The 25,580-nt window shown below is 40.7% G+C and overlaps 2 protein-coding genes across 3 annotated transcripts; both read right to left on the bottom strand.

Moving 5' to 3' along the window:
* Positions 1 to 661: 661 nt before the first annotated feature.
* bicd2 (bicaudal D homolog 2 (Drosophila)) lies at positions 662 to 10,450 on the bottom strand. The gene is made up of 8 exons (XM_058631260.1): positions 9,971 to 10,450; positions 6,601 to 6,813; positions 5,784 to 5,936; positions 5,094 to 5,558; positions 3,692 to 4,693; positions 3,357 to 3,508; positions 2,659 to 2,890; positions 662 to 1,902 (listed from the first exon to the last, which is right to left on the bottom strand). Exons 1-8 carry the CDS (start codon positions 10,208 to 10,210, stop codon positions 1,900 to 1,902), a joined length of 2,460 nt encoding a protein of 819 aa, XP_058487243.1. The 5' UTR covers positions 10,211 to 10,450; the 3' UTR covers positions 662 to 1,899.
* Positions 10,451 to 13,870: 3,420 nt separating this feature from the next.
* On the bottom strand, positions 13,871 to 21,421 carry tkta (transketolase a). 2 transcript variants are annotated; one of them, XM_058631262.1, is made up of 14 exons: positions 21,238 to 21,421; positions 19,888 to 20,005; positions 19,626 to 19,739; positions 19,441 to 19,538; positions 18,226 to 18,417; positions 18,023 to 18,141; positions 17,749 to 17,945; positions 17,481 to 17,645; positions 16,448 to 16,604; positions 15,850 to 15,980; positions 15,677 to 15,760; positions 15,486 to 15,579; positions 15,158 to 15,280; positions 13,871 to 14,731 (listed from the first exon to the last, which is right to left on the bottom strand). In XM_058631262.1, exons 1-14 carry the CDS (start codon positions 21,342 to 21,344, stop codon positions 14,544 to 14,546), a joined length of 1,887 nt encoding a protein of 628 aa, XP_058487245.1. In that variant the 5' UTR covers positions 21,345 to 21,421; the 3' UTR covers positions 13,871 to 14,543. The 2 variants fall into 2 exon arrangements, with proteins under 2 accessions (XP_058487245.1, XP_058487244.1); XM_058631261.1 differs by having other exon boundaries at positions 19,441 to 19,739.
* Between the last annotated feature and the right edge of the window lie 4,159 nt (positions 21,422 to 25,580).

Below are 25,580 nucleotides of genomic sequence, written 5' to 3'. Positions count from 1 at the left end.
ATAAATAAAAACACAGTCTCTGATTTGCGAAACCTTTAATCTATATGTGAAAATGCAATAAAGGATAATCTAGTCCAGATTTGGGAAGTGTAGGTACAGTGGTTTTGGATGTGGACCTGGTCCAAAGTGGTCTATATGCTGAAAAAACTGTGAAATGGGCCGTTATTGTATTTTCACAAATAGAATAAAGGTTTCACAAATCAGAGACTGTGTTTTTATGAATCGTCGGGGTCTGTAGGTTAATCTAGTCCAGATTTGAGAAGTCTAGGTATAGTGGTTTTTGATCAAGACCTGGTCTAGTGAGGTCTAGGTATGAAAAAAAAATGGTGAAATCTCCCCTTTAGCACTTTCACAAATAAAATAAAAGTTTCACAAATACAATAGTGAGTGTCAAGCAAAGTTAATGTCATACCCAAAACGTCTAAAATGTTTTCACATCAAGAAGTGTCCCAAAAAAAGATAAGCAGTAGACAAACAGTAGCACTGCACATTCGGTAAATTTCCCCTTAACTGCTGAATCGGAGGCTAACTTCAGCGTCGTTACTACAGAGTGTAAAGTAACAGAATCATGTCCAGGAAAGAAAATTCCCACTGGCTTCAATATAAAAATATACAGTGGATTGATATGGAACTGCTCTGTAAATGAAAACAAACACAGCTGTCACACTTGTGAAAGTCAGATTTATTGTTTCACCAGCCACAAACTGGAAGCAGAGAAAATAACAGTCGTGATTTTTGCTAGTGTTTGACCACATTTTTTTGAATTTCCGACAAAGCCACCTCCACTCAAACTCCCTTATGAAACAAAATGGACGACAACATCCGACAAGTGTCAAATAAATACAATTGCTGTTATATTAAAAACATATAAAATCAATTAGGACGAGAATGTGAGCAACAATGTGTAAAAGATACATTTTTGCTGCCATGCAAATTGCACTTGTATACACATGACACAAAACTGCAATGCAGGCTTTTTCTTTGCAAACAATGGATTTTTGAAACAGTTTACAAAACTTGTATTAAAACAATTACATTAGAGACTCTCCTTCATGAATAAAGTTTATGAATACTATTAACATCTGACCTTAACTTAAAAAAATCTTTAAATAAACTTTGCATTAATACTCTTCCTCATTCATAACAAGCATTCTTGAATTTGTAACAGCTCTGTCATGTCTCAAGTTTTACATCATTTCATTAAGAATTTGAAACTCCATATCTGTAGAATCCCACAGATTACATTGAAAACAATTAATTGCATTGTGTTTTAATGAGTTACACAAGAGACATGGTTATATAAAATAATTTGCCTGTTTCAATAAACAATCAGAAAGGCACCTTGAAATCGAAGGCATAAAGTAAAATCAACTAAGGCAGAAAAGCTTCTCATCTCTTTTGTTTGAAATCAACCGGAACAATGAAAATGTTGCTTTTAAAAAAAGATAGAAACTGAACATTATGAAATTGTTATCAGGACCCTGGCAAATATAAACATGCACATACGTAACATTACATAATACTTGAAACAGGAAGGACAAATCACATAAGAGCAAATAAATCCATAAGTGCTCAGTCAGAGTAACACAGGCAATGGGGTCATTAGCATAGCACCCATCTTGAAATTGTCCTCTGGTTCAGTAACAACAGCGGTGCAAAGTCACAGAGGACAATTAATGTGCAGTCATACTTTCTGTAGTCACGTCTTGACACTTTCAGGAAATGTTTGTGTTGGCACTGAAAAAAAAAGGTCCATTTGCATATACAGTTTGATATCTTGTTGTTCTTGTTGTTGTTGTTGTGTTGGCAATGTCATGATTAGGACCATGGTTAGAGAGCGAAGAACCCAGAAGCACAGACTCTCACAGAAACTCCTCATGGCAACTTGGCTTGATAGATTTACTGCATTTTAAAAAAAAAAAAAGAGGAAAAAAGAAAAAAATCACACGCTGATTTCAAATAATTGGAAAAAAAACCTCCCTGAATTAGTAGAATGAGATTTTTCTGATGAAGCTCATGCACAGGAAAGGATGGCCGAGTGAAGCAGGACTGAGGTGTGTTAAGCATGCAGTCTTCTGTCAAAAGTCAGTTATTCAGTTGAACAATTAATTTCCATCAAATGATTTCAACATTTCTACTTCAGTTTTCTCTCATACCTTCATATTCTCATAAAAGTATAACATTCAAGAATATGCAGCAGAGAATATTTGATGGTAACTTGGTCAGAAACTGCTAAATGCTTGTTCACGTCTTTCTTTGCTGGCTTAAACAATTTATCATGACCATAACTCGACATAAATTAAAGCTCCATATGTTTTCTGTGTACTTACACCTGCTTTAACTACTTGAATTTGAAAAAGGATGAAGCCTGGAAGCAAATTCCAGTTGAATTAATTTGGAGACTTCCAGCTTTATACGTCTCACAAATAAATCAATACCAAATGAAAATTACGACGTGATTTTTAAGCCATGTTGGGAAAATGTGGCTGTTAGTGGCAACAAAAGAGCATTGTGTTAGAAAAGTCAAGTGCATGCAAAGGCTGAGAGAAATGCAAATCTTGGAAAAACAATGCAGATATTTGCAAAGGCCAGACATTTTGAGGAAAGCCATGTCTTAGGTTGTCGTTTGTTAGCTTTGCAGTATGGTCTCTGACTTACGTGATGGCCGGAAGAGCCTCCCTTGCCCTTTATTTTGCCCTTGCCTCCCACTGTTGAGGCACTGTTGCGACGTTCCTGCTCATGGTCAAACTCCAGGTCCTCCAGGCGCTGAGTCAAGGCCAGTTTTTGCTGGATAGCCATACGTAACAGAGAATTCAGCGTCTTCTTCTCATCCTCGGCAGCAGACAGTTGTCTCTGCATGTCGTCCAGCTGGATCACATACTCATCACACCTGAGAGAAAGACAGGGGGAAGAGAAGAGAAAACAGTGGGGAAAAGACAGCACTTAAGCATTTCTTCCACCAGGTGGAGCAATTTGTCTGATCTTGCTGCTGCTGTCACATGTTTTCTCCATTCCCCAGACAGCATTTTCCAGATGGGAGGATGAGGTCCCAGCTAGCTGACTCACATAAGTATTACATCAGATTGTTCCCACAATGCATTGTCTTTCCCACAGACAGGCCCAAGCAGAAAGAACCCCAAATTATGCAGAATAAATACTTATTATTTAGATTATTCTTTTTCATTATATGGAAAAGATAAGTCAAGAGGTAAAGTGACTTTCTGGTATTTTTATTTGTATTTTTATTGCTTTGGACAAGGCAAACAGTGTCTTTGTTTGATGCGTGGCCTGGAGCACATGGTCAACAGTATGTCACATGATGTTAGCTTTGTTGACAATGTATATGCATTACATACCTTGTAGCAAACATGGCTCTAAGAGAAGAGAACGTAGCAGCATCCTCTTTCAGAGCCTTGAGTTCATTGCGGAGCTTCATCATTGTCTCAGTCACCATGGCCTTCTCACTGTCATACTTACTCTTCAGGTTGGCCAGAGCGACCTCAGCCGTCTGAAAAAAAAGAAAACAAGTTGATTTTTAATTTCAAGTTTCTCACACTATTATCAAGTCTAAACTCTGGGGTTATTTTTACACTGAAACTGTTAGGATGAGAAACAATGAACTTCCTTTTGCTGTGAAAACAAACGGTTGGTATGTATACAACACGCATGCAGACACCCCGGGTCTTCTAACCTGTTTGTTGGCTTTGAGCACAGCTCTGAGAGTAGCTATCTGTTCCCTTTTGGTGCTAAGCAGGGACTTGAGTTTGAGGATCTCTCCCATGCAAGCCTCTTTGTCTTTGTCTGCCACTGTGCTCAACTCCAGATTGGCGAGCCTCTGGCGTGACAGCTCTGTGGTGCGATCCACTGCCTCCTGCAAATGGCAGATCTGGTCCCTGATGATGGCTACGAGGTTATAGACGTTCATGGGTTCTGGGCGGTGCTCTGGAGCTGGAGGCGCTGAGGTGCCGTCGGAATCTGACTTTCCAGTTTCACTCTCACTTATTAGCCCATTGCTGATAAGAATGAAAGACTGCTGCTGCTCTTTCCCTTCATTTCCCTTTCTTAGCCTGACCTTGCCTTCCTTGTAGTAGTCGAGCATGACACGGTTAGGAGTCTCATTGTTGCACATGCACACGTGGTTGTAGAGGTTGGCCAGCTCTTCGCTGAATACTATGAGTTCATCCTGGGCCACATTAAGGCTGCCAAGTGATTCTCCTGCAGCCTTGGTGACCAGATTGAGCTCCTTCTCCAGACGAATCACCTCTGCTTTATCTGCTTGGCTAATCTTCTCCAGGGAAGCCAATCTTGACCTTAAGTCCTGGACATCGCTCTCCAACTGCGCTCGCTCCTCTTCATACTGGGTTCGACACTCCTCATACTGTGCTCTCAGTGTCTTCAGTTCATGCCTCAACTCCCCAGCTTCAGACATGGCCACAGTGTATTTACACTTTAGGATCTCGGGTCCGTTGATGTCCAGCTCGTAGTAGTCTCCGTCGTCATGGCTGTCCCTGTCTTTTTCACTGTCAAGGGCAGAGTGGCGCTCCTTACTGGCCTGTAGTTTCCTCATTGCACTGAGATTCTCTGTCAGCCTGTTGACCGTTTCCTTTTGTTCAGACACGGTCCCATAGACCTGTTCTAGCTGCTTCTGACTGTCCTGCAGAGAGTTTATCAGGGCCACTTTCTCCCGCTCCACCTAAGGTAAAAGGACAATCAAAAGGTCGTTAACTTCATGGAACTGATCAACAATAGTAGCCATCTTTCAAATAAAATGTGGTGATACTAAATATGTCTTCTTGAGTCTCATGTATATCATTCAGAAATGAGTGAAGTAGGAGCAATGTGCATTTAATACATTTTTTTCTAATAATGGAAAGCTGGGAAACAAACTAGAGAGCACTGAGAGAGAACAATACTGCAATTCTTGCTTAGCTTTCATATCTGGATCACCAACAAAATCTAATAATGTCTTTGTTGGGTAATAGCCCCCATCCATCCATCTTCTACCACTTTATCCACCACATGAGGGTCGCAGAGGGCGCTGGTGCCAGTCCACTCTCACACTCGCATAAACATGCATTGTGTGTACTTCATACCTGTAAAAGTTGTTGTTTCAGTTTCTGGATCTCAGAGATGTTGAGCTCACTGAGCAGGTCGTCCACTAGGCTAGGAGCCGGCTGAAAATACTCTCCTCTCTTGTTCCCGGCAGCTCGGTTGTCTTCATCACCCTCACCCATCTTCAGTAAACCATTTTCAAAACCTCTGATTAGGTCATCATTGTCGGGCTCACTGATGGCGGAGGGGTCATCGTGGAGCTTCAGGTTGTCGAGGGAGATATTGAAAGAGCTGTTGTACACAGATCCACTGATGGTCATTGAGTGGGAGAGCTGCTTGCGCAGAGAGGCCTTCTGCTCGCGCTCGGTCTTAATTGTCTCTAAGGCCTCGGTTAGCTGTCGCTCAGCGATTTCTCTCAGACGCATGGCTTCCTCTAGCTGGCTGTGCAGGCACTGGGAGTCTTCCTCCAGACGGCGAATCTCATGCTTCAGACCTTCAAATTCCACCTGTGATAGTCGAAATGTATAGAAATCTGTCAACAGATTTACTAAATTATGTACATAGTAATATTTACTTTATTTCAAATGCATGGTATTCAAACAGCAACATGTTTTATCACTCTTATAGACAATAATGTGGGTTGTTTGAGGCATATGTAGGGCTCCAACTTGGAAAAATTTCCATCCACATTTAAGAGAAGCAAGGACGTGAGTATTGTGTTCTGGTCTTACCTGGTTTTGTCTAAGCACAGACACTTGTTTCTGCAGAGAGATGTTCTCCTCCTCCAGCTCGCTGTAGTCCTGCAGCAGACGAGCCTCTCGCACCTTGTATTCTCTGATGTCATCGCGTAGCTGACCACGCTGCAGCTCCACCAGCTCTGAACTCTGCAAGCATAAACATAGGAGAAAGAGATAAATACTTGCATGAATAAATGCACCAACGTGAACTCTAATTAAAACGGACTGCCACTTTTACAGAGGCAGTGCGAAATGCACATTTGATACGGCGGCCGTGTGAGTGAAATGAAGATCGGTGTGTCAGCATGTTTCACATGCCACAGGGGAAGGACCTTGGCGGTGGATGTAATGACTAAAGGAGAACATGGTCCACTTACCAATGCAATTCTACAGAGAGACCTGGCAGAGAACATCCTTTGTGTCACTCACAGTGAACCATTACGTCATCTTTCCTGCTGGTCTGAGTGAAAACTCGCTAACTGAACCTCATCTCCCATTCCAAGCACTAACTCTCTCACAACTCCCTCAGACAACTACTTTATTTTAAAAATAGTTTTTCATCAAAACTAATTATATACTAAAGATCGTTTATAAATGCAGCCCATGTCAAGTGCTCAGTAAAATGTTTAGTAAGGGATTTGTGTTTTGTTTTGTTTGAATGAGTAGATTTCTTCACAAATTCACAGGTAAATCTGCAAAATAACAGTGAATGCAAAAAGGTGAAACAGTCAGGAAACACAAGACAACATATTCCAAAAAGCAGGAAATGCACATAGTTGTCCTGCATTCTCAGTTATGAATTAAAATGTACCTCTTTTGTCTCCAAGGCGATGGAGCACAGACGATCGTTCTCAGCTTGTGCACTAGTAAGGGTGGCTTTGGCCTGTCGGAGCTCATTCTGCAACTCTAGGACCTTTTGCTGGTATACGGCCTCTTTACTGGCAGACTCCAGCATCAGCGACTCTTCCCTGCTTTCACCGTCTGCTGCCACCTTCCTCTGGATTGAGTAAGCTTGTCCAAAGGCCTGGGGAACAGACAGCAAAAAAGAATATCATACCCATTTGATCATGGATTATAGGAATGTCTGATCCACAACTCTCACAATAAAAGTTAAGTATGACCAGAAGTAAAAGCATTGACCATGGTATTTAAAAAGCTATTCATTTACTAGTTTTATATATTAGCTGTAATTGGCTGCATGACAATAGATTATGAACTCACAATTACTGTGTCACACTGCTGCTTCATTTTACAGGGATGTTATGACAATGATGGAAAGAGATTATTTCAAGCGTGGATGACAAATGAACTGTGTGAATTTGACATACTCATATGACTAGTCGGAGCAAAAGGGAAGTGGGTTCTAATCCACATTCAGGGAACAGAGACACACTTTTTTTTTAGAAATCAAGGGCTGAGAAACCCATATTTAAACAGTCAGTGAAATACTTTAAGTTAAATTATGTAATATTGTGTTGTGATAGCTGTCTCGGATCTAGTGTGTTTGGTCATGTGATAGGGATGTGATAGTACATCTAAAGTTAGTGTCTGATTCCCACAAGTGTCAGACTTTAAAGGCCCAGTCAACATCTACTGACACTGTGCCAAACTAGTGATGCAACGTAATTATCCAAAACCACCCAAAAGCCACCACAGAGCTGCAGCTTGCCTTGCCACAACACACATTTTTGTTCCTCAAAAGACTGTGTACAAATGAAAATCACCATCAATGTACAACTGAGATGAAGTCATTCAAACATCCACAGGAACTGAGAGACTAAACTAAAAAGAACTTGAACACAGATGATAAAAAGGAATCCAGACACAGAATTAACTCACTGATTGACTGTTTTGAAAATGGAAGCCCGGTACGATTCTTTGTCATATGACAGTTAATTTAAAATATAATTTAGCACCCTTCAGTAAATAAAACAAGCAATCAGAATACACAAGCTGTAGGAAGCGTACAACTACCACCTTATGACATTTTGTCTTCTAAAATATTAACCAATACAACAGGTACAGAAAAAATATTATTATAATTATAATATTATTATTATCATATATTATATATTATAAAAATATGTTATTTAATTGAGACCAGAAAAATAGTAGAAATAGAAAAATTAAGTTGTAAAGCATGTAATTAAACATTGTGATTAAAATCTTTACAACCAAGTAGATAGTAACGGATAACAACATCTATCAGAGCATTACATTATGTTATTATTTATTATTTAAGCAGCTATCTGTTATCTAATGTTAGATCACGTCTAACATTGTGATGTGATGTGATGTAAACAATCAGGAAAACTGAGCAGAGGGATTTTAAACACAAACCCATTACACTAAATTATTGAGAGTGAAAGACAAAAGTATAGAGTGGATAATAAGGGGTGACCACAACTGCTGAATGTTTAAGCCAATGCAGAAAAGCATCAGGATGCAGTTCCTCTAAATGTGCTGTTAAACTGTCTGCAAGAAAACCCCAACCTCTCAATCTTATGTTTCTACTTCCTATTGTTGGTTCTTCTTCCCTTAGCTGTTGTGGAAACCATTGGTCTTTTAAGACGTTTTCAAGGCTGTACCCTTTACTGACCCACCCATAGTGAGGTGATGGCTACAAAGCAGAAACTAATGGGATACCTGAGGCTAGCACTGTAAACTTGTGGGTAAGAAAAATCTTTCCAAAGAGAGATAAATAATACCATGGGCTGAGCTATGGAACAAGTCTGAAGTACATTTTTTTTCTACTTTTAGATAATTTAAGACTCAATAAACCAACAGCAGATTGGCCACACACACATGTTACTTTCACACAAGCTACTGCAGCTGCAGATCGGCCTGACGTGAAGGCCTCAAACCTTACATACCGAGAGCAAGTACAGGCAAGTGACCAAAAAAAAAGGGAAAAGAACTTTTAATGCCTCACTGTGAGGAAGTCATTTGGTAGCCATATGTTCGCCTTATGGCAGGCTTCATTGAACGTTTCAAGAGACTTTTTAGCTTACAATTTATGGTTGTTGCAGGCTTGAACTCAAGTTCTGACTTCAAAACCAACAAACCCAAAGACTGGCAGCCTCTAACTTATGATGATTCTGATTAAAGACTATGTTGTGCATTGGTGCTGAGATTATATACTAAGGATGTAAGAGTATTTTCATTGTCATAATACAGAAGCAAGATGGAAATAGTTGGAGTAACCCTGGTACTGGGTTGTGTGTTCTGTGGGTAGCATAAAGAACACTGCAGGGTCTGATTATTTCTTCTTCCTTGTGACTTTAAACAAAAAGTGAAAACACTGGATTCTCCTGTTTTAGTTGTTGTTGTTTTAGAGCTGGACAATTGGTCATTTTTAAATCAAAACTGCAATTTGAAACGTTAAATGTACCGTCTTCTGTGTAGATTTAAAAACTGAATAGTGAATAGTGAATCTTACTACAAGATTACTACAAAATCTGTCGGAAATCCCCTTTGTTGCATTTTCAGCAGACTAGATTATTATAACGGTGTCTTCACAGGTCTCAACAAAAAATGAATCAGGCAGAATGCTATGCTACTGCCAGAGAGTCCTGACTAATACCAGGAAAATGGACCACATCACACCAGTCCTCAGATCACTACACTGGCTTCCCATGAGTCAAATGATGGATTTCAAAATCTTACTCTTGGTCTACAAAGCACTGAATGGTCTTGGACCAAAATACATCCTGGACTCATTAGTTCCCTATGAAGCATCCAGAGCCCCAAGATCATCAGGGACGGTTTCCAAGATGCAGAACCAAACAAAGTGAAGCAGCATTCAATTATTCTGCTCCTCACCTGTGTAGTAAACTTCCTGAATACCTGAGGTCTATCAGCTCATTTAAATCAGGCCTGAAAACATTATTTACTTAAATCTTTAAATGATAATCTTAGTTATCAATTCATTCTTGTCTTTTATATGCAATTTACAAATCACACCTTTATCTACCATGATTTTAATGACTATTTTAACTGTAATCTATTGTTTCCTTAATGTATTTCTGATTTTTTTTCTGTAAAATATCGCACAAAAAAATGGCTAATCGCCGATGTATCGTCAAATCGTGAGATTTCAACATCGTTAGTTTCACATACTGATCTACGCCGACAGACATTATTAGATATAGTCCTGCTGCGTGGCTATGACCTCGGGTTACCTCCTTCAGCTGATCCAGCTCCTGTCGGACCGCCTCGTACTCCGTCTCCAACTCATCGAATCGCTGCTTGAGCTGCTGTTTCTCCTCCAGCACCGCAAGTCCGTACTCCGCCGCCTGGATCTTCTCGTGGGTCGTCTCGCGGAGCTCCCGGCTCAGGCGCTCCACCTCGACTCGGAGCCACTGAGGCCCGGCCTCAGTCACCAGCACCGCGTCGGGATATTCCTGCTCCTCCATGGACATCTCTGGCGAGCCGCCGACTCACAACAGTAACGGGACCCAGCCCAGGCTCTGTCAGGAGCAGCAGCGGGGGGAAACCACAGACACCGCAAATCACTGCCGTCTTTGTTTCTGCCGCATTATTCGGGATTTAAATGGCGTTGACTCGCTTTTGCCTTTTTCCGCCACAGTCCTCTTCGACGAAGCTCAGCCTGGAGGACGCTTTAATCATTCTGTGTGAGTTTCTTCTGCCTCTACATGAGGCTGCTGACAGTAGAAACTTCAGTTGAGTTCATCGGTAGGAAAAAAAAAAAATACTCTTACACCGTGTTTTAAAAATGTGTGTAGCGGAGAGGGAAATGTAGTTTTGTGCGAGACAACAGGATCCCAGGAACAACACAATGCAACGCGATATTCACTCAAATGACCAGAATGCATTGCGGGGAATGGGGCGAGATCCAGTAATGTATTGGAGACGTCGACCTAACACTGCCACCTAGAGGTTTTTATGGAGAACTGCAACTATATCAACTAAATATTTTTATTTTGATAATATTCTCATGAAAATGTATTCATGAAGCATCCATCAATATTCAGCTTCCCAAATGAAAGACCCGGAATTTATCATCTGTGAGCAGCATTACTTAGAAAGTAGATAATATTTTTATAAAAATGTCTGGGTATGTAATGACCCAAGGTAGAAATGTTTTCAATTTTCTTGTCTATCCCACAGCTATTGCTTCAATAATTTGTGGAGAATTTAGCATGGACATATTGGTTCATTAAATACCCATCGCACACACTCAGATCTATTATTCAATGCAAAGCCCTAAACCCAAATAGATTTAGTTAAAAATGCTAAAATACCAGATTAAAAACACATACATTACCGACTGGCAACCGATTCATTGTCACTGGCCTAAACTGAATAATCCTCACACCCTGACTGGCAGCTTTTCCTGCCTTCAGAGCTAGAGACAGTCATGTTTGGAGGCATTATTGGAGTTGTCTGTCCCTGTCTCGTAAACACATTATTACAGTAACACGTTGAGGAAGTGATTTGGATGAACAAAGGTCACTGTGAACAAAAAAATACGCACTAATTATAACAGACGTCTGTACAAATATTTAATAGGATGAAATAAATGAGGGCTTTGAATTTTCCTTTTAAAATATCAGCTTCACAAGGACATCATAATCATATTTAGCAAAACCATTTTTCTGTATATTCAATATTCAGGAACAGAAGCTTTGAAAAATCAATGGATTTCTGACAAATATGTATATAATGGCCTTTTAAAATGTTTAAAATCATGGACTGTTGATACTTTTTGATGAACTTGATTGAACCTGTGGAGAATAGACTACTGGGATGTCTCTGGGAGGTTTCCAGTGTCTTTCAGCCTCACCCACTTTAGCCTTAAGACACATTGTCCACAGTATGAATGTGAAAGCAAAACTTTGTAATCTGGGGACTTTTGTTTATGCACACCACGTGGCAGAGTGGTTTTACCGGCTTCAGGAAACTGAGCACTTGATGTATAAATGTCCTGCTGTTGCTACACCTGCCTGCAGAATAAGCCGGCAGCCGAAGTTACACCTGTGTGTCTGTGTCTCGAGGACTTTCATCTGTGGCAATGGTAACGCACTCTCTCTATATATCTATTATTGTCATGTACAATTCATGTCTCTTTCTTTCACCCTCCTCCTCTTTTCTGTCTAGCAACAGTTTACTCTGGGTTTATCCATCAAACTGTTTGCACGGATGTGTCTTAAAAAAGAAATCCTGTGTCTTTTTCAGGGGAGTAGGAGGAGCCTCATTTGTGACTTTTATCAGCAGTGTATGTAGAACTTCATAGTTTACATTAGTGGATGTTGACGGCACATAATATCTTAAAAGATATTTACCTTTGTTTAGAAAATGGTTGTCAATTTTAAAACTGTTCTTCTACAACATGTTTTCAGACAAATATTACCACTTTTATGCAATCTGCTTTGGTGTGGGATGTGGATCAGCCCTCTACAGGCCATTTCGTTGTAAGTACAGGCAGATGCATCATGCATGTTAATGTACACCTGTCTGTGAGAGTGTGCATTCAATACTGTAATTAATCAACACAACTTTCCTATATATCCTCTTTATTTTCAGCACTCATGGTTCCAGCAGTCCTCGCTGTGATTTTCACCATCATATTTGAGATTGTGGGCATAATGTCTGGTAAGGTCATATTTAAAATGTGATGCCAATATGCACAGTAACAAATGTCTCAGCTGTTATTGTTGTGTAACCAGAAAGTCTTATTTTAACAAATAATACTGTTAATTGTGTATGTTTCTGTCAGATCTACCTGCACATACAAGAAGATGCAAAGGCCCACCCTTTGAAAAAAGAGGTACTTTCTACAGTATAAATAACTTAAACCCCACTTGCACACTGGAAAATGTTTGATTTATTCCACTAGATCATTAATGATGATTATAGGTCACACATTCAGGCTTTAAAAAATGTGAGAAAAAAAATAAATAAAATAATTGTGCAGAAGTCACAAAATATGTGTTTTTTTTCTTTTCTTTTTGTTCATAAAAACGAGCCATGTGAACTTTGAACTGTGACATATTTCTAAATTTCACAAATTCAATACTATTTTAAACATTTTGAGTACTTTTTGCTCAGGTGTGTTTATATTGTGGGTGTAAATCAAACAAATCTTTCATCAGATTGTCGAGGTTGTACTGAAAAAAAGGACATAAGACACTCTATATTGGACATTCTTATAGCCTCTGTATACACAGTACTGTATGTTTAAACAAAGTAATGGAAAAAAGTGTTCTAAGGGTTAATATCATCACAATATCCAGAACAAACAAATGTATTAATAATATTTTGAGTGTGTTCATCAAGTTTCCATAATAATAATAATAACAATAATAATAATCAGTGTGATTTCCTTGGATTCCCACTGTACAGTGATAAATCTAATTCATCATTCACACTTATTCTCCATGCATTTCACATTGAACTCCCCACAGATGCTTGCTGGGGATTCTGTTTTGCACTTTTCATGGCCGTCCTGAACCTAAACTCATATCACGGTAAACCTACTCGACTCACAGGAGATAAAACATTTTTAAAATGCTCAGGAAAAATAATGTTTTTCCAGTTTAAAAAAAATAAATGTATGTGCTTTCTTCCAGTTTACACTCTGTCGTATGGATGGGGAATCATTGTGTTCGCTCTCAGGGGAGCAATAAGAAAATACAACTCTCTATGGTAGGTACGGAAAAACAAAAGCTGATTCACACTGATGTGTTATTCCCATGGATTAAAAAGGATAAAATGATCTAGAACACTTTTTTTGGCTTCTTTGTTTTTGCAGGAAGCTGAAGGAGAGCGTGTGATCTCAATGGCGATTGATATTCTCAACCACATTGGTTGAAGTCACGTGTGGCGATAATCTGGAATACAAAGGTCAAAGATCAGAGCGACTGAACCTTTAACCCAGAGACGCTCAATTCTGACGGGAAACCATAAAGCGACGCCCATGCTTTCAGGAAGAACTGACAGTGCAGAAGCTTTTACGGTCAGATATCAAGTTTGTAAATGATGCATTGTAAATAATTTATGTATAATAAACAAAGCAGATCTGTTTTCCAGTTTTAAAAAGAACAAATTGATGCTCAAAGTCAAATGCAGACGGCTTTATTACATGGAACTAAGACGCATACAAAATTTCAAAAACAAACACAGCGTTTGATCTTGGATTCACACGTAACTCTATCTTCACGGTCACAAGTGACCATGTTGTTTATCATCACATCTGACTACATGTGGTTCAACTGGCACAGATGAACACTGAGGTGTTTGTGTTTATGGTGATTATAAAGTCAATAACAAACAGACAAAAAGTATGAATGTGTGAATTGTGCTTCTGTGTGACTACTCTACATTTTTTTTTTTTATTTCATAACTACCCTCTAAAAACAGTGACATAATTCAATTATTTTTTCACACCGATGCCAAACAACACTTATTTTTAGACTGTTCCCCCGCCCTGTAAAAGGTGCTATATCAAAACAATATAAAAAAACACACAATGACGTTCTTCAACAAGAATTTAGAAGTACACGTGAGGGCATTTGTATTATTAGGTTTGATGATAATCTGGGGCCATGAAAATGCAGGTATAATGAGTAAATGTGATGGGATGTGATGCATGAACAAAATGGCAATTGTGGAACTCTACTTCAAAGTGTATGGCACAAACTTGTAGGACACACTTGGACACTAAGACTTGACTGTATGGGGGTGTGATCGGGCGGGCGGGCGTGCATGCGGGTGCTACAGGAGGATAAGATGCTACTTGGCGTTGGTGGAGCTGCTGAGCATCTTGCGCACGGCCTGAGAGATGGCATCACGGTCGATGCCGTAGACCTTGAGCAGCTCCTGAGGTTTGCCACTGCGGGGAACGTGAGACACGGCCAGACGCTGCAGGTTGAAGCCGGACTGATTGACCATTGCTGAGCACACTGCCTCCCCAAGGCCACCTGTGGAACAAACAATTAATCATACCAGAGAAGATACAGGTAACCTAGTAACACAAAGCTAAATGTGAATCAGTGAAGGGTTAGGCAGTGTTTAAAGACATGGAAACCATTACAAATATCCACTAAAGACCCTGGCATCACCATGCCCACTCTCTTCAGGGTCTGTCTGTCTGTCTGTCTGTCTGCTAGCTATGTAGGTTACAGTGAGCCCCATGGCCAAAACTGACAACACAGCTGCTCTGGCACTTACACTTTCAGTACCATTACCTTTCCTGCAATGAGGGCACAACAGTCACCCTCTCACCCGCTTAGCCACTAAGTGAATGCTACCAACACAAGGACATGAGCCAATGACAGGACTTTAGCTGCATTACGCTGAGAACTTTAATTACTGCTGGTTCTGGGAGTGCTAATGAGCTGACTTACCCTCATAGTAGTGATCCTCCACAGTGATGACGCGTCCCCGCGTGGCACGTGTGTGATCCATGATGGTTTTGACATCCAGGGGTTTGATGGTGAAGGGGTCGATGACCCTGACGGTGATCCTCTCTGGAAAATCAATTCATTAACTGGCTAGTGTCTCCACAGTGCAATCCCGAAATAAAACTCAGAGTAATCCCAGATGTTTGTATGTTTTTATCACCGCAAGGCTGGTCAAAATAATACAGAAATAAAGCATTTCATGTCCGTGAGAAGCTGAGGTTAATGAAGTCACACATTATCTAGCATGCATGTTATTTTCCCTGTTCTTTACCTTTCTTTAAATGCTCAGCTGCAGCCAGGGCCTCATGCAAAGTCACTCCAGCTGCCACCACAGTCACCTGGTCGTCCTTGCTCTGGTACACCACCTGGGAAAGGTATTGTGTAGATATTATAAAGTATTGCCATCTGTTTCATTTTGTTTGACACTTTGACAGCGCCCCGTAAGCACAAACACTGTCTCACCTTTGCCTGTCCAACATGGAAGTCCTCATTGCTGTTGTAGATGACCGCACTGTCCTGGCGGCTGGTGCGGATGTAGCAAACGCCCTGCATGAAGGAGGGGGAATGAAAAGCATGACCACTGTGGCAGCAGCTCATGCCGCTCTCTTGCAAACACATTCAACTTTCGTCTCTACCTTGGTGCTTGCAGCCAGTTCCACAGCTTTCTCTGTCGCGACACCGTCGCTGGGACAGAAAATGGTCGCGGTGGGAAGGGCCCTGAACATGGCGATGTCCTCCAGACCCATCAGAGAGGGGCCTTCTTCTCCTGTAACACACACGTTTGTCGTAAGTGTCATATAACCAACGACGATCAGAGCATCCTCAAAAGCTATTGGCAGGGTCAGTGAGCTGCTACATGCAGGTATAAATAGATGTAAAGTCAGAGTTTGCATGCAGTGTACCTGCACTGACAGAGGGACACCTGGTTCCCTCCAGACAGCTTCCAAGGCAGACAGGTAGAAGGAGAAAAGGGGGGAGGGTTGAGAACTAGCTGCAAGGTCAAGGGTGATAATGATAAGGAAAACACAGGATTAGAGGGAAAGACAGAAACAAGGGGACACCAACAACACAAAGACTTTCTTTTTTGTGTTAATATGAACTGGGAGGTTTTTTTGGTGCTGTGAGGAGTCTGGCTTCAGTGTGAGGAAGTGAAGGTGAATTCCATGAAGGCGTGGGTGCACGTGACGTGCGTGGGAAGGGCCGTGGTGTGGCATTCACGGCTCGTTTACTAACCGATGGAGAGGCCACAGTGGGAGCCGCACAGGTTGATGTTGCTCTCTGTAATGGCTGCCATGCGGAGCTGATCGTAGGCCCGCGTAAAGAGGGAAGCCAGCGTGCTGGCAAACACCACGTTCCTGTCACGCGCAGCGGTTCCCATGGCAACACTGACCTAAGAAAGACATTTTGTTATATATTACATATATATATATATATATCTATATCTATCTATATATATATAGATAGATATATATATATACAATATCAGCACCAGACATGTGTCGCACATATTTGTCCCAACCAGACGGTCAAATACTGTATTAAGCGACTTTAAAATCCTCTTTCAACCAAAGACTTTTCCACAGATGTCTTTGAGCTTTTTCCCCATACGGATGGAATTAGAGTGAAAAATCATTTCCTTTGTCTTCTCTTCAAAAATCCTCCTCCATCCCGTAACGTTTTTGGTCTTTCTTTAAAGGTAGCAACAACTTAGCATCCATAAACTGTCTGACACAGCGTCAGATAAATGTTTATACTTCACATGTGATCATTTTACATGTCAATGTCCTCATTATAAAAAAAGCAGTGGATTATTTTGTGCCATTCAACTTCCTCTAATGCGTTCAGTCAGATGGCCCCGCCCTCTACACTGATTAATATTTTATTTCTGACTCCACTTGTCACGACTGCTCATCATCATACACACGTCTGACCTACTTTAAAAGGGTCCTTCTGCCGGAGCCATAATGGCACAAGAAGTGAAGGTCTAACGCTTTTATTATTATTGTTATTATTATTATTATTATTATTATTATTATTATTTTAAGCTAAGATCTTATAAATGAACCAGTCTGAGCAGCAGCCACATTGGCCTTAACAAAGCAAAATAAGTGATTCTTTCCCCATCCTTTCATGCACAGGTCATGTATAATTCAGTAGCGATCCCTTGAGCACAGCTGTGAGATCTAGAGCAGAGAAAGGTTTGCTCATTGGTCTCCCAACATGTCCCTCAGAAGCTTCGTAAAGTAGATTCTTTGAGGGATCACACCATGTTCTGCTGAGCAACGTAGCACTCCACAAAGCGGTTGGGATGCTCGTTCTTGAAGATCTCCGAGCACGTGAGGTTGTTGGTGTCTCCGTCGACGACCACCACGCGCTCATTGTAGCGGCCCAGCTTGGCCAAAGCCGTGCCATAGGCTTTCCGTGTGGCAATCTAGGAGTTTTGACAGAGAGAGAGAGAGAGACAAGTGTTTAGTGTTTATGATTGCACTCTTTGCTCTTTGTGATTTCTGTGAGTACAGATGACACACACAGACCTTTTCTCCAGCCTTGTAGCTCGGGGCACTTGGCATTCTGATGTTTCTCAGGCTGACCGGTGGGGAGTCCTCTGTGGGAGACGTCGGGTACAAGCGCTTGCTGCTGTTGGTGATGCGGCCCTGCAGATCCTTCGTAACCATCTCGGCCATGTCTTTGGGCAGAGGTTTGGCGTGCCAGCCTAACTTATCTTCTGCAGCTAAAATCACACACACACAAGAATAGCTGCAATGGTAGAATCAAACACTGGGAATTGACTTTTTGTACGAGAGCTACCTGGAATTCCTTTGCCCTTGATGGTTTTAGCAATGATTGCAGTGGGTTGATAGCGTGGCTGACTCAGAGCCTTGCAAAGCTCTTCCACGCTGTGTCCATCCACAATTATAGTGTTCCAGCTGCACACAGAAACACACATTAAAAAGGTATTTTATATGATTTTTTACTACACATTTTTTGCTTCTACTTTTATGCACCATTACCCGAAAGCTTCATAACGTTTCTGATATTTCTCCACGTGATGCTGCAGCGGTGCAGCGTCACTTTGGCCCAGTCGGTTGACGTCCATGATGGCCACTAGGTTGTCAAGCTGGTAGTACGAGGCAAACGACACGGCTTCCCACACAGATCCCTCCGACATCTCACCATCCCCCAGCAGACAATACACGCGGTAACTGAGGTGGAGAGAAGGTGAGATTATTATGGAATGTGTGTGCGTGTGTGTGTGTGTGTGTTGTACTCATTTGAAGTGACAGCTCACAAAAATATTCTTTGACACTTTTCCAGTCAGATTGATTCTCTTTATGATATCTGACAGTTGGATTGGTAAACACCTGTGACAGTTACATCTAACCCCGGGCCACTGAAGGTGTGGCAGGTATAAAAATTGAAAAACATTCCTTCCAATGGTAAAAAAAATAGATTTTTTTTTTATTTATCAGTCCTCCTGCTTTGTAGTTTTAATTCAAAGCAACACATTTTATTTTATCACTCTTGCAAAAAGAAATAAAAGGAAATCGATTAAGATTGTGAGGATGAATTAGATCGATAGAACACACAGGAAACACATCTGATAAGAGATTTAAAAAAAAAAAAACTGCTTGTACGGTAAAAATAGCTGAGATGTGACTGCTGGGCCTGTGGTTATTAGAGCAGAAGAATCATGAGTGTAGAGCATGGAGCTGCTGCTGCTGATGCTGCTGCTGCTGCTGCTGCACACACCCACAAAATCTGCAAAAATCCCACCAACAGACACTAAAAAGGTATATAAGGCAGACTGAAAATTCAAGGGACGATAAATCAAAGGTTTACGGTGCATAAACACGAAGTAGAGCGGCAAATATTGGGATTCAATTTTAGATGCATGCAAGAAATGTGCAATGCATATGAAAGCAACCAAAAAATGGCGTTATTTGTAATTCTGTGTCAACATCTGTTTAAGTTGATGATGTTATTTCTATTTATTTATTTATTTATTTAATTTATATAATAATTTTATTTGATTGGTTTATTGTTTTGGCTATTACCTTTATCCCAAATGTGTTGTAGTTATTTTAGTTGTTTTAGGTGCATCTCATTGCCTCGCGTGAGCTTTTATACTTCTTATTTATTGTGTCTTTTATGTATTGTTCTTTGTTCCACTGTGGTTGTTTTAAAGTGCTCTACAGTTGGATTAAAGTTGGATTAGATTGGATTACCTGGACTTGTCAAAATATTTCCCAGTGTAGGCCATCCCGCAAGCCACACCGAGACCCTGCCCCAGGAAGCCAGTGGTTACGTCGACAAATCGCTGCTTCTGAAATGTGCACAACACAAACACACAACAGTTGGTTTCCATGTGGTGATTCCAGAGGTTGTTATTGGTCGTATTGTGACAGTTTACCGGGGTCTGGTGGCTCTCCAGCATCGAGTCAACCTGGCACAGACTGAGCAGCTCAGTCTCCTTCAGGAAACCTGTTTCAACCCACATGGCGTACAGGGCCGGAGCAGCATGGCCCTGTGGAGAAATATCCACAGAGCTACATCAGCGCTTTGTAAAAAAATCCACTGAGATTAGGGAAGGGGGAAATGACATTTAGGACAAAGCTAAATATAAAAAAAGACCTCCTTTTCTCCTTGTCAGAGCAGCAGGTACTGACTCTCACCTTGGACAGGATGAAGCGGTCGTTGTTGAAGTTCCTGGGATCCTGAGGATGATACTTCATGGTGTGGAAGAAAAGCACAGACATGATCTCAGCCACGCTGCAGCATGATGTCGGGTGTCTGCATGACAGAGGAGACGGTACATTTAATGATAATAGACCTCACAAATTCACTTAATCCCATTTAGTCTGTTGGGAACAGCCTTAGTTTTAACCTTAGTTAATATCAAGAGCATCAGTACAGATAATGTATAATGTGAACTTTACCTGAGACTGCTGTTCAGTAGAGCTGCAACTAACCATTATTTTCGTAATCGATTAATCTGTCGATTCTTTTCTTTTATTAATCGTTTGGGCCATAAAATGTCAGAAAACATTCAAAAATGATGATGTCCACAAACCAAAATGATTTCTTTGTTATATGGAGCAAAGAAATTAAGAAAATATTCATATTTAAGAAGCTGAAACAATCAGAAATCTTGTTTTAATCATGAAAAAAAGCTTCAAACCGATTAATCGATTATCAAAATAGTGTTAGACGATTAATTTAGTAATTGATTAATAATCGCGTAATTGTTTCAGCTCTACTGTCCAGTGATGCTCTCATATCGCACACACTAGCTACACAGTGGTCTAAAAAGCTGATTACATGGCTTTTCAGTGCTAAAATGACTTGTCTATTGTTGGTAGTATAGTGGAGGATAAGAGCTTTTCTTTTCCCTATCTGTGTGTGACTATATAGAAAAATGCTGGGTATCACAAAGAAAAAATTGTTTTGAAAACCCCCCACAAAAACCGAGGGTCTAAGAACAAAGGATGACACTCACTGTACAGACTGTACAAACTGTGAATTTGGGCTATGCAAATAAATTTGTGTTGATAATTATTCTAATAAATTAATCTAATTAAAAAAATCAATTCAAATATTTATCCAGCAAGTGATTATTAGCTTTTAAATGAAAATACACAAAGACAACATGACTAAATCTGTACAATATGAAAAAAGCCAGTAATGTGATTTCAATATTTTACAGTTTTATGGGATTAAACCACTGAATTAAAGCAGAATAATATAATCTATGCTTTATTGTTTTTATCTGATTCAGTTATAGTGCAGCATCGGTCAAAGGAGAACAAAGGGAGGAACACGTCGTTCCTTTGGCCCTTCACTCTCATTTAAGTCACAGTGTGCACTGGTGCGTGAACATAGTTCACTGGGTATGATTGTTTGTTGTCGTCCATGCGTGTAGAAATACAGAAATATTACACATTATTTACACATTATTTACACTGTTCATTTTCAGCTTTTCCACTCTTCCCAGTGCTGTGTGAGGGTCAGAGGAGGAGACTCACCCGCTGCCCGCTGCAGTTGTTGCCTTGATGGAGTTGATCCGGAGGCGGTTGGCGATGTTCCTCAGTGCCTGCACTGTCTGCTGGTCAGGTTTGTGATAATCCTCCATGTAGGCAAAATGTCAAGTTCCACAGCACCAGGAAAGAAAAAAATCGAATCAACTCACGAAGATCCTCTGCTGAGTTTATGTGTGTGTGTGTTAACTGTAAGGGTTGCTATAGAGCAGAACCTGTATGTGTGTGTGTGTGTGTGTGTGAGAGAGAGAGAGTGAGTGGAGGAGGCAGAGAAAAGGAGACAGTGAAGAGAGGAGAGGCTGAATTTATCCTATCAAGCATGCAGACACATGGATGGACACACACACACACACACACACACACACAGGGACCCAGTGACGTTGACTGGGTGTTGCTTCTAAAATGAAATGACACTCATTCTGCCCTACAATGGACGTCAGTTTGTTTGTAGGGTAATGTTTGTAATACACGTTTTGGAAAATGGAATTGAAGTTATATCGATGAGATATTAATTAAATGTTAAACTTAGGGTCACTGCAAGTTTTGAATTTTGGTTATGGTTAAGTTAAGGGTTAATGATTTGATTAACACTTACAACACAAAGCATTTCGGCTGCCTTTTTCCATTACTGTGTAAAAACGTACAGGAGGTTATAAGAATGTGTAATAGAGAGTGTCTTATATCCTTTATTTCAGCACAACATAGGCAATCTGATGAAAAAAATAATACTTTTCACCAACTATTTATACACACCTGAGCAAAAAGTACTCAAAATGTTTAAAATCGGATTGAATTTGCAAAATTTTGATGGATTTCTGCACAATTATTGCTACTTTATATCAATACTAAAAATGCAGTATAAAATGAATCATAACTTTTTATTTTTAAGAAAACGGAAAACCCCCCACATTTATTAAAGCCTGAATATGTGACCTATTAACACACACCCCCAGGATGTCCATATAAGGATGTGTGTATTATTCTCACAAGAAGAAGTACGGATTGTTTCTGTCTACAACTGTTGATGTGATGCAGTCCAGCATTATTTCTGCGTCATAACAACTGTAATAGTGTAGTATTAAGGAGATAATATTAAAAGCATACTATGTTCTTTTCAAAGTAATAATCAGGTAGCAGTTTGGTATTATTGTGACACAGTTATACGCTCCATATTATCGTCCAATAACAAAAATGCTTCCACGTTGGATCAGCGAGGCATTACACAGACAGATCAACAAAGAAATCACCCCGTGCACCACGTGTCACATGCAAGTGTGTCATTGCTCCACTGTGATGTAGGCCAGCTGCATATCAAGCATTAAACACCAGAGGGCGCTGTCTCTCCACAAATGTTCGCTTATAGCCATCATAAGCATGGATTATGAGATTTTGCCATACAGTGCACTAACAAATAAATAAATAAAAACCTCTCTCAGCAGCAAGGACGTTTGAATTGAGTTATTATTCGTGGACGTCAATGATTAGTGAGGGTTTTAATGAGAGTGTATTTTCCGACTCCATCTTGCGATTATCCCTGCTCTTCGAGGTCACATCGCAGCACCTCCGCACACTCTCAAGCCCCCACCACCACCACGTCCACCTCCACCTCCACACCCTCCCACTGCTATCCTGGTTCCACTGACATGTCCTTCTCCCAGTTTCCAGCATCTCCTCTGGGCTCCTGGGCCCTGTCAGAAAAGCTTTCCCTCACAGAGCCCCACAGGTGCCAGCCAATCGTAGCCCAGGAAGGAGACGACATGTGACCAAGCGCAGCCAATGTCGGGCGCCGACCACTGCACACTTCCTGGAGGGAAAGTACATTCAGAGAGCATTAATGTTTCTATTTTTAATCTCTCTGGCAGAAAAAGAGGAGCCGAGCAGCCACTTTTTTCCTTTTTTTTCTTTCTTTTTTGTTGAAACAATGCCTGTGTGTGATGATTTCAGCACAATGCAGAGCTCAGGTAAATTAAAACGTATGCATGTACTCACACACTTTGTCAAGGACCTTCTAGCAGCAGCAGCAGCAGCAGCAGCAGCAGCAGCAGCAGCAGCAGCAGCAGCAGCAGCAGCAGCAGCACATACAGTATGCACACTTAGACACAGGCCTGCACTCCTGCTCCATGCTGACGTGTGCATGTGTACACATTTACACGCACAAATGAACTCAGGAATTATGTTCACACTCGTATGCGTTAAAAAAACCTCTCTCACACACACACACATACGTCCACGGATGTCGGCGCGCTGCTTTAATGCCAGTCACTCCTTCAGGCTTGAGCCTCTTCCACTCTGCTCTTATCACTCCATTTCCTTAAATCGCTCTGCAGTCACCAAGATGACATAGTGTTTGCCCTTCCATCTGAGAGCCGCCTGTCACCCAAAGGCCCCCGCCCTGTGACAGTGCGTGAGGCAAGAGCGTATACATGTGATTGAATCGTCAGCAGAGCGTTCACTCATACTGTACAGACGGAATGGTGATCATCCTAGAGGTATGACAAATGAAAAACAGAGAGAGAGAGAGGTGCCATTATATAGCCGTGATGACATGGTGGGGGGGAATGAGTGAATAAGTGAAAGCGAGTTATTAAAGCAAAGTGGATTAAAGGAGCTATTTGAAGATAAGAGATGCAAAGATTCAAGATAAGCACAGCAAGAAGATGAGGAGAAATAGAAGAGACAATAGTGAGAGGAAGATTTAAAGAGAGGAAAAAAAAGGGAGGAGCGTGTGTGAGAAGGAGTTAGGGCTGAGCGTGTATTGTGAGTTCAGCAGTGAAGTTGACGATGCACTGGGAGAACAGCTGCGCTGCAGGGCTTTCAGGCTCCATCACTACTGCTCTCCTTCAAGCTGCTCCACCAACACATCCCCCCTCTTCTTTCCATCGCTCTCTCTCTCTCACACACACACACACAGAAATTTCGCACAAACACACATTATGTACACATAAGACTCTGATAAACACGCAAAAGCCCTGACTGTTGCGTCAGTGCACCTATGTCGTGGTGCGACGACGTCAACCAGGTTTTTCTGCATTTTCAGGCATGGGGATAAAAACGTTGTGTGTTTTAAATCCATCCCATATCTTTGTTGCCAACGTGAGATTTCAAAGATTAAAAAAAAAAACAGGGGGTGTTTCAGAAACACAAGAAGGACAGAAACAGAATACAGGGCCAGACAGAAAATAGCAGTTTTACAGACATAATTATTAAGTGGGGTACATTACGTGGTTCTTATAACCGGAATAGTTCCAAATATTCTATTCCTGTGTCCTCACAATTCTGGTTCAAAAGTGCATTACGCATGTTTGAATAAAGTTATTTTTGGTCGGGAGAGTTGGGTATAGTGCAGCCAGGGAGCAGAGAAGCACATGAAATCAATGATGGGAGCAGACTGTTCTGCTCAGCCAAATGGCCTCCATGGTCCCTCGGGGGTCGCTGCACCCTCCTGCCTGTGTTTTTACCCTGTTTTAGTAAAAAAATAATAATAATAATTGCATTGCATATTTCTCCTCCAGGACTACAGAATGTAAAAGTGTGTGTCTTGTGTGGGAGCTTAAGAGTGTGAACACAATATCGCACAAATGCAGAGACACACACCGCAAATGCGTGAAATGTAACGTCGCCACAACAAAACAGCAGTAATCAATGAAATCATCAGTGCAAACGCGTGGGAAATAGAGAGAAAAATAAGAATACAAGGGCCTATTCACAGACCGGGTCAAATGTCCTGGATTGTAACCTTTAACAGCTAAAGTATTTGACATTTTGGAAACACTTGTTTTTATTCTGTTGAGAGTTACATTGAGAAGATTTTGTAGACTAAATGTGAATCAGGTGAGCAGCTTATCAATTAGAATGAAGACAGGAGAGAAAAATGTTAACCCAGATATTTCTAAATGGGTAAAACGATGCCTTCCAGCTCTTCCAATATTCTATTGTATCTCGGTGGTTTAACCCTTAAACACGTCAACGAGACACATTTGTGTGTTTTGGGCTTTTAATTTCAAGAATATTTGATCCTTTTTTTCATGCATATTGTTAAAAATGTAAGCCAGGCTGTGCATTTTTGAGTGTTCTTTTTTTATATTTTTAGTCTATTGTAAAAAATACTCACACTAACACACCTATGCACAAAAATGTCCTCATTGAACCCATTCAAACCACTATTTTTGATGCATCATAACAAAATCTTGGCAATTTAAAGGTTAAAAACTTTGTTTGATATGTATGACGAGAACTGATGGTTTAAATTTTTTTTTTTTAAAAATCTGATTTTTATAGCTTCATTTTTATATGCACATGTTGGTGCTCAAGGTGTGAGTAGTTATGAAATA

The sequence above is a fragment of the Solea solea genome, chromosome 6 (assembly GCF_958295425.1).
Source record: "Solea solea chromosome 6, fSolSol10.1, whole genome shotgun sequence".
Taxonomy (NCBI): Eukaryota; Metazoa; Chordata; class Actinopteri; order Pleuronectiformes; family Soleidae; genus Solea; species Solea solea.
The sequence above is the reverse complement of the archived record's forward strand: the minus strand, read 5'-3'. Positions and strand labels throughout refer to the sequence as shown.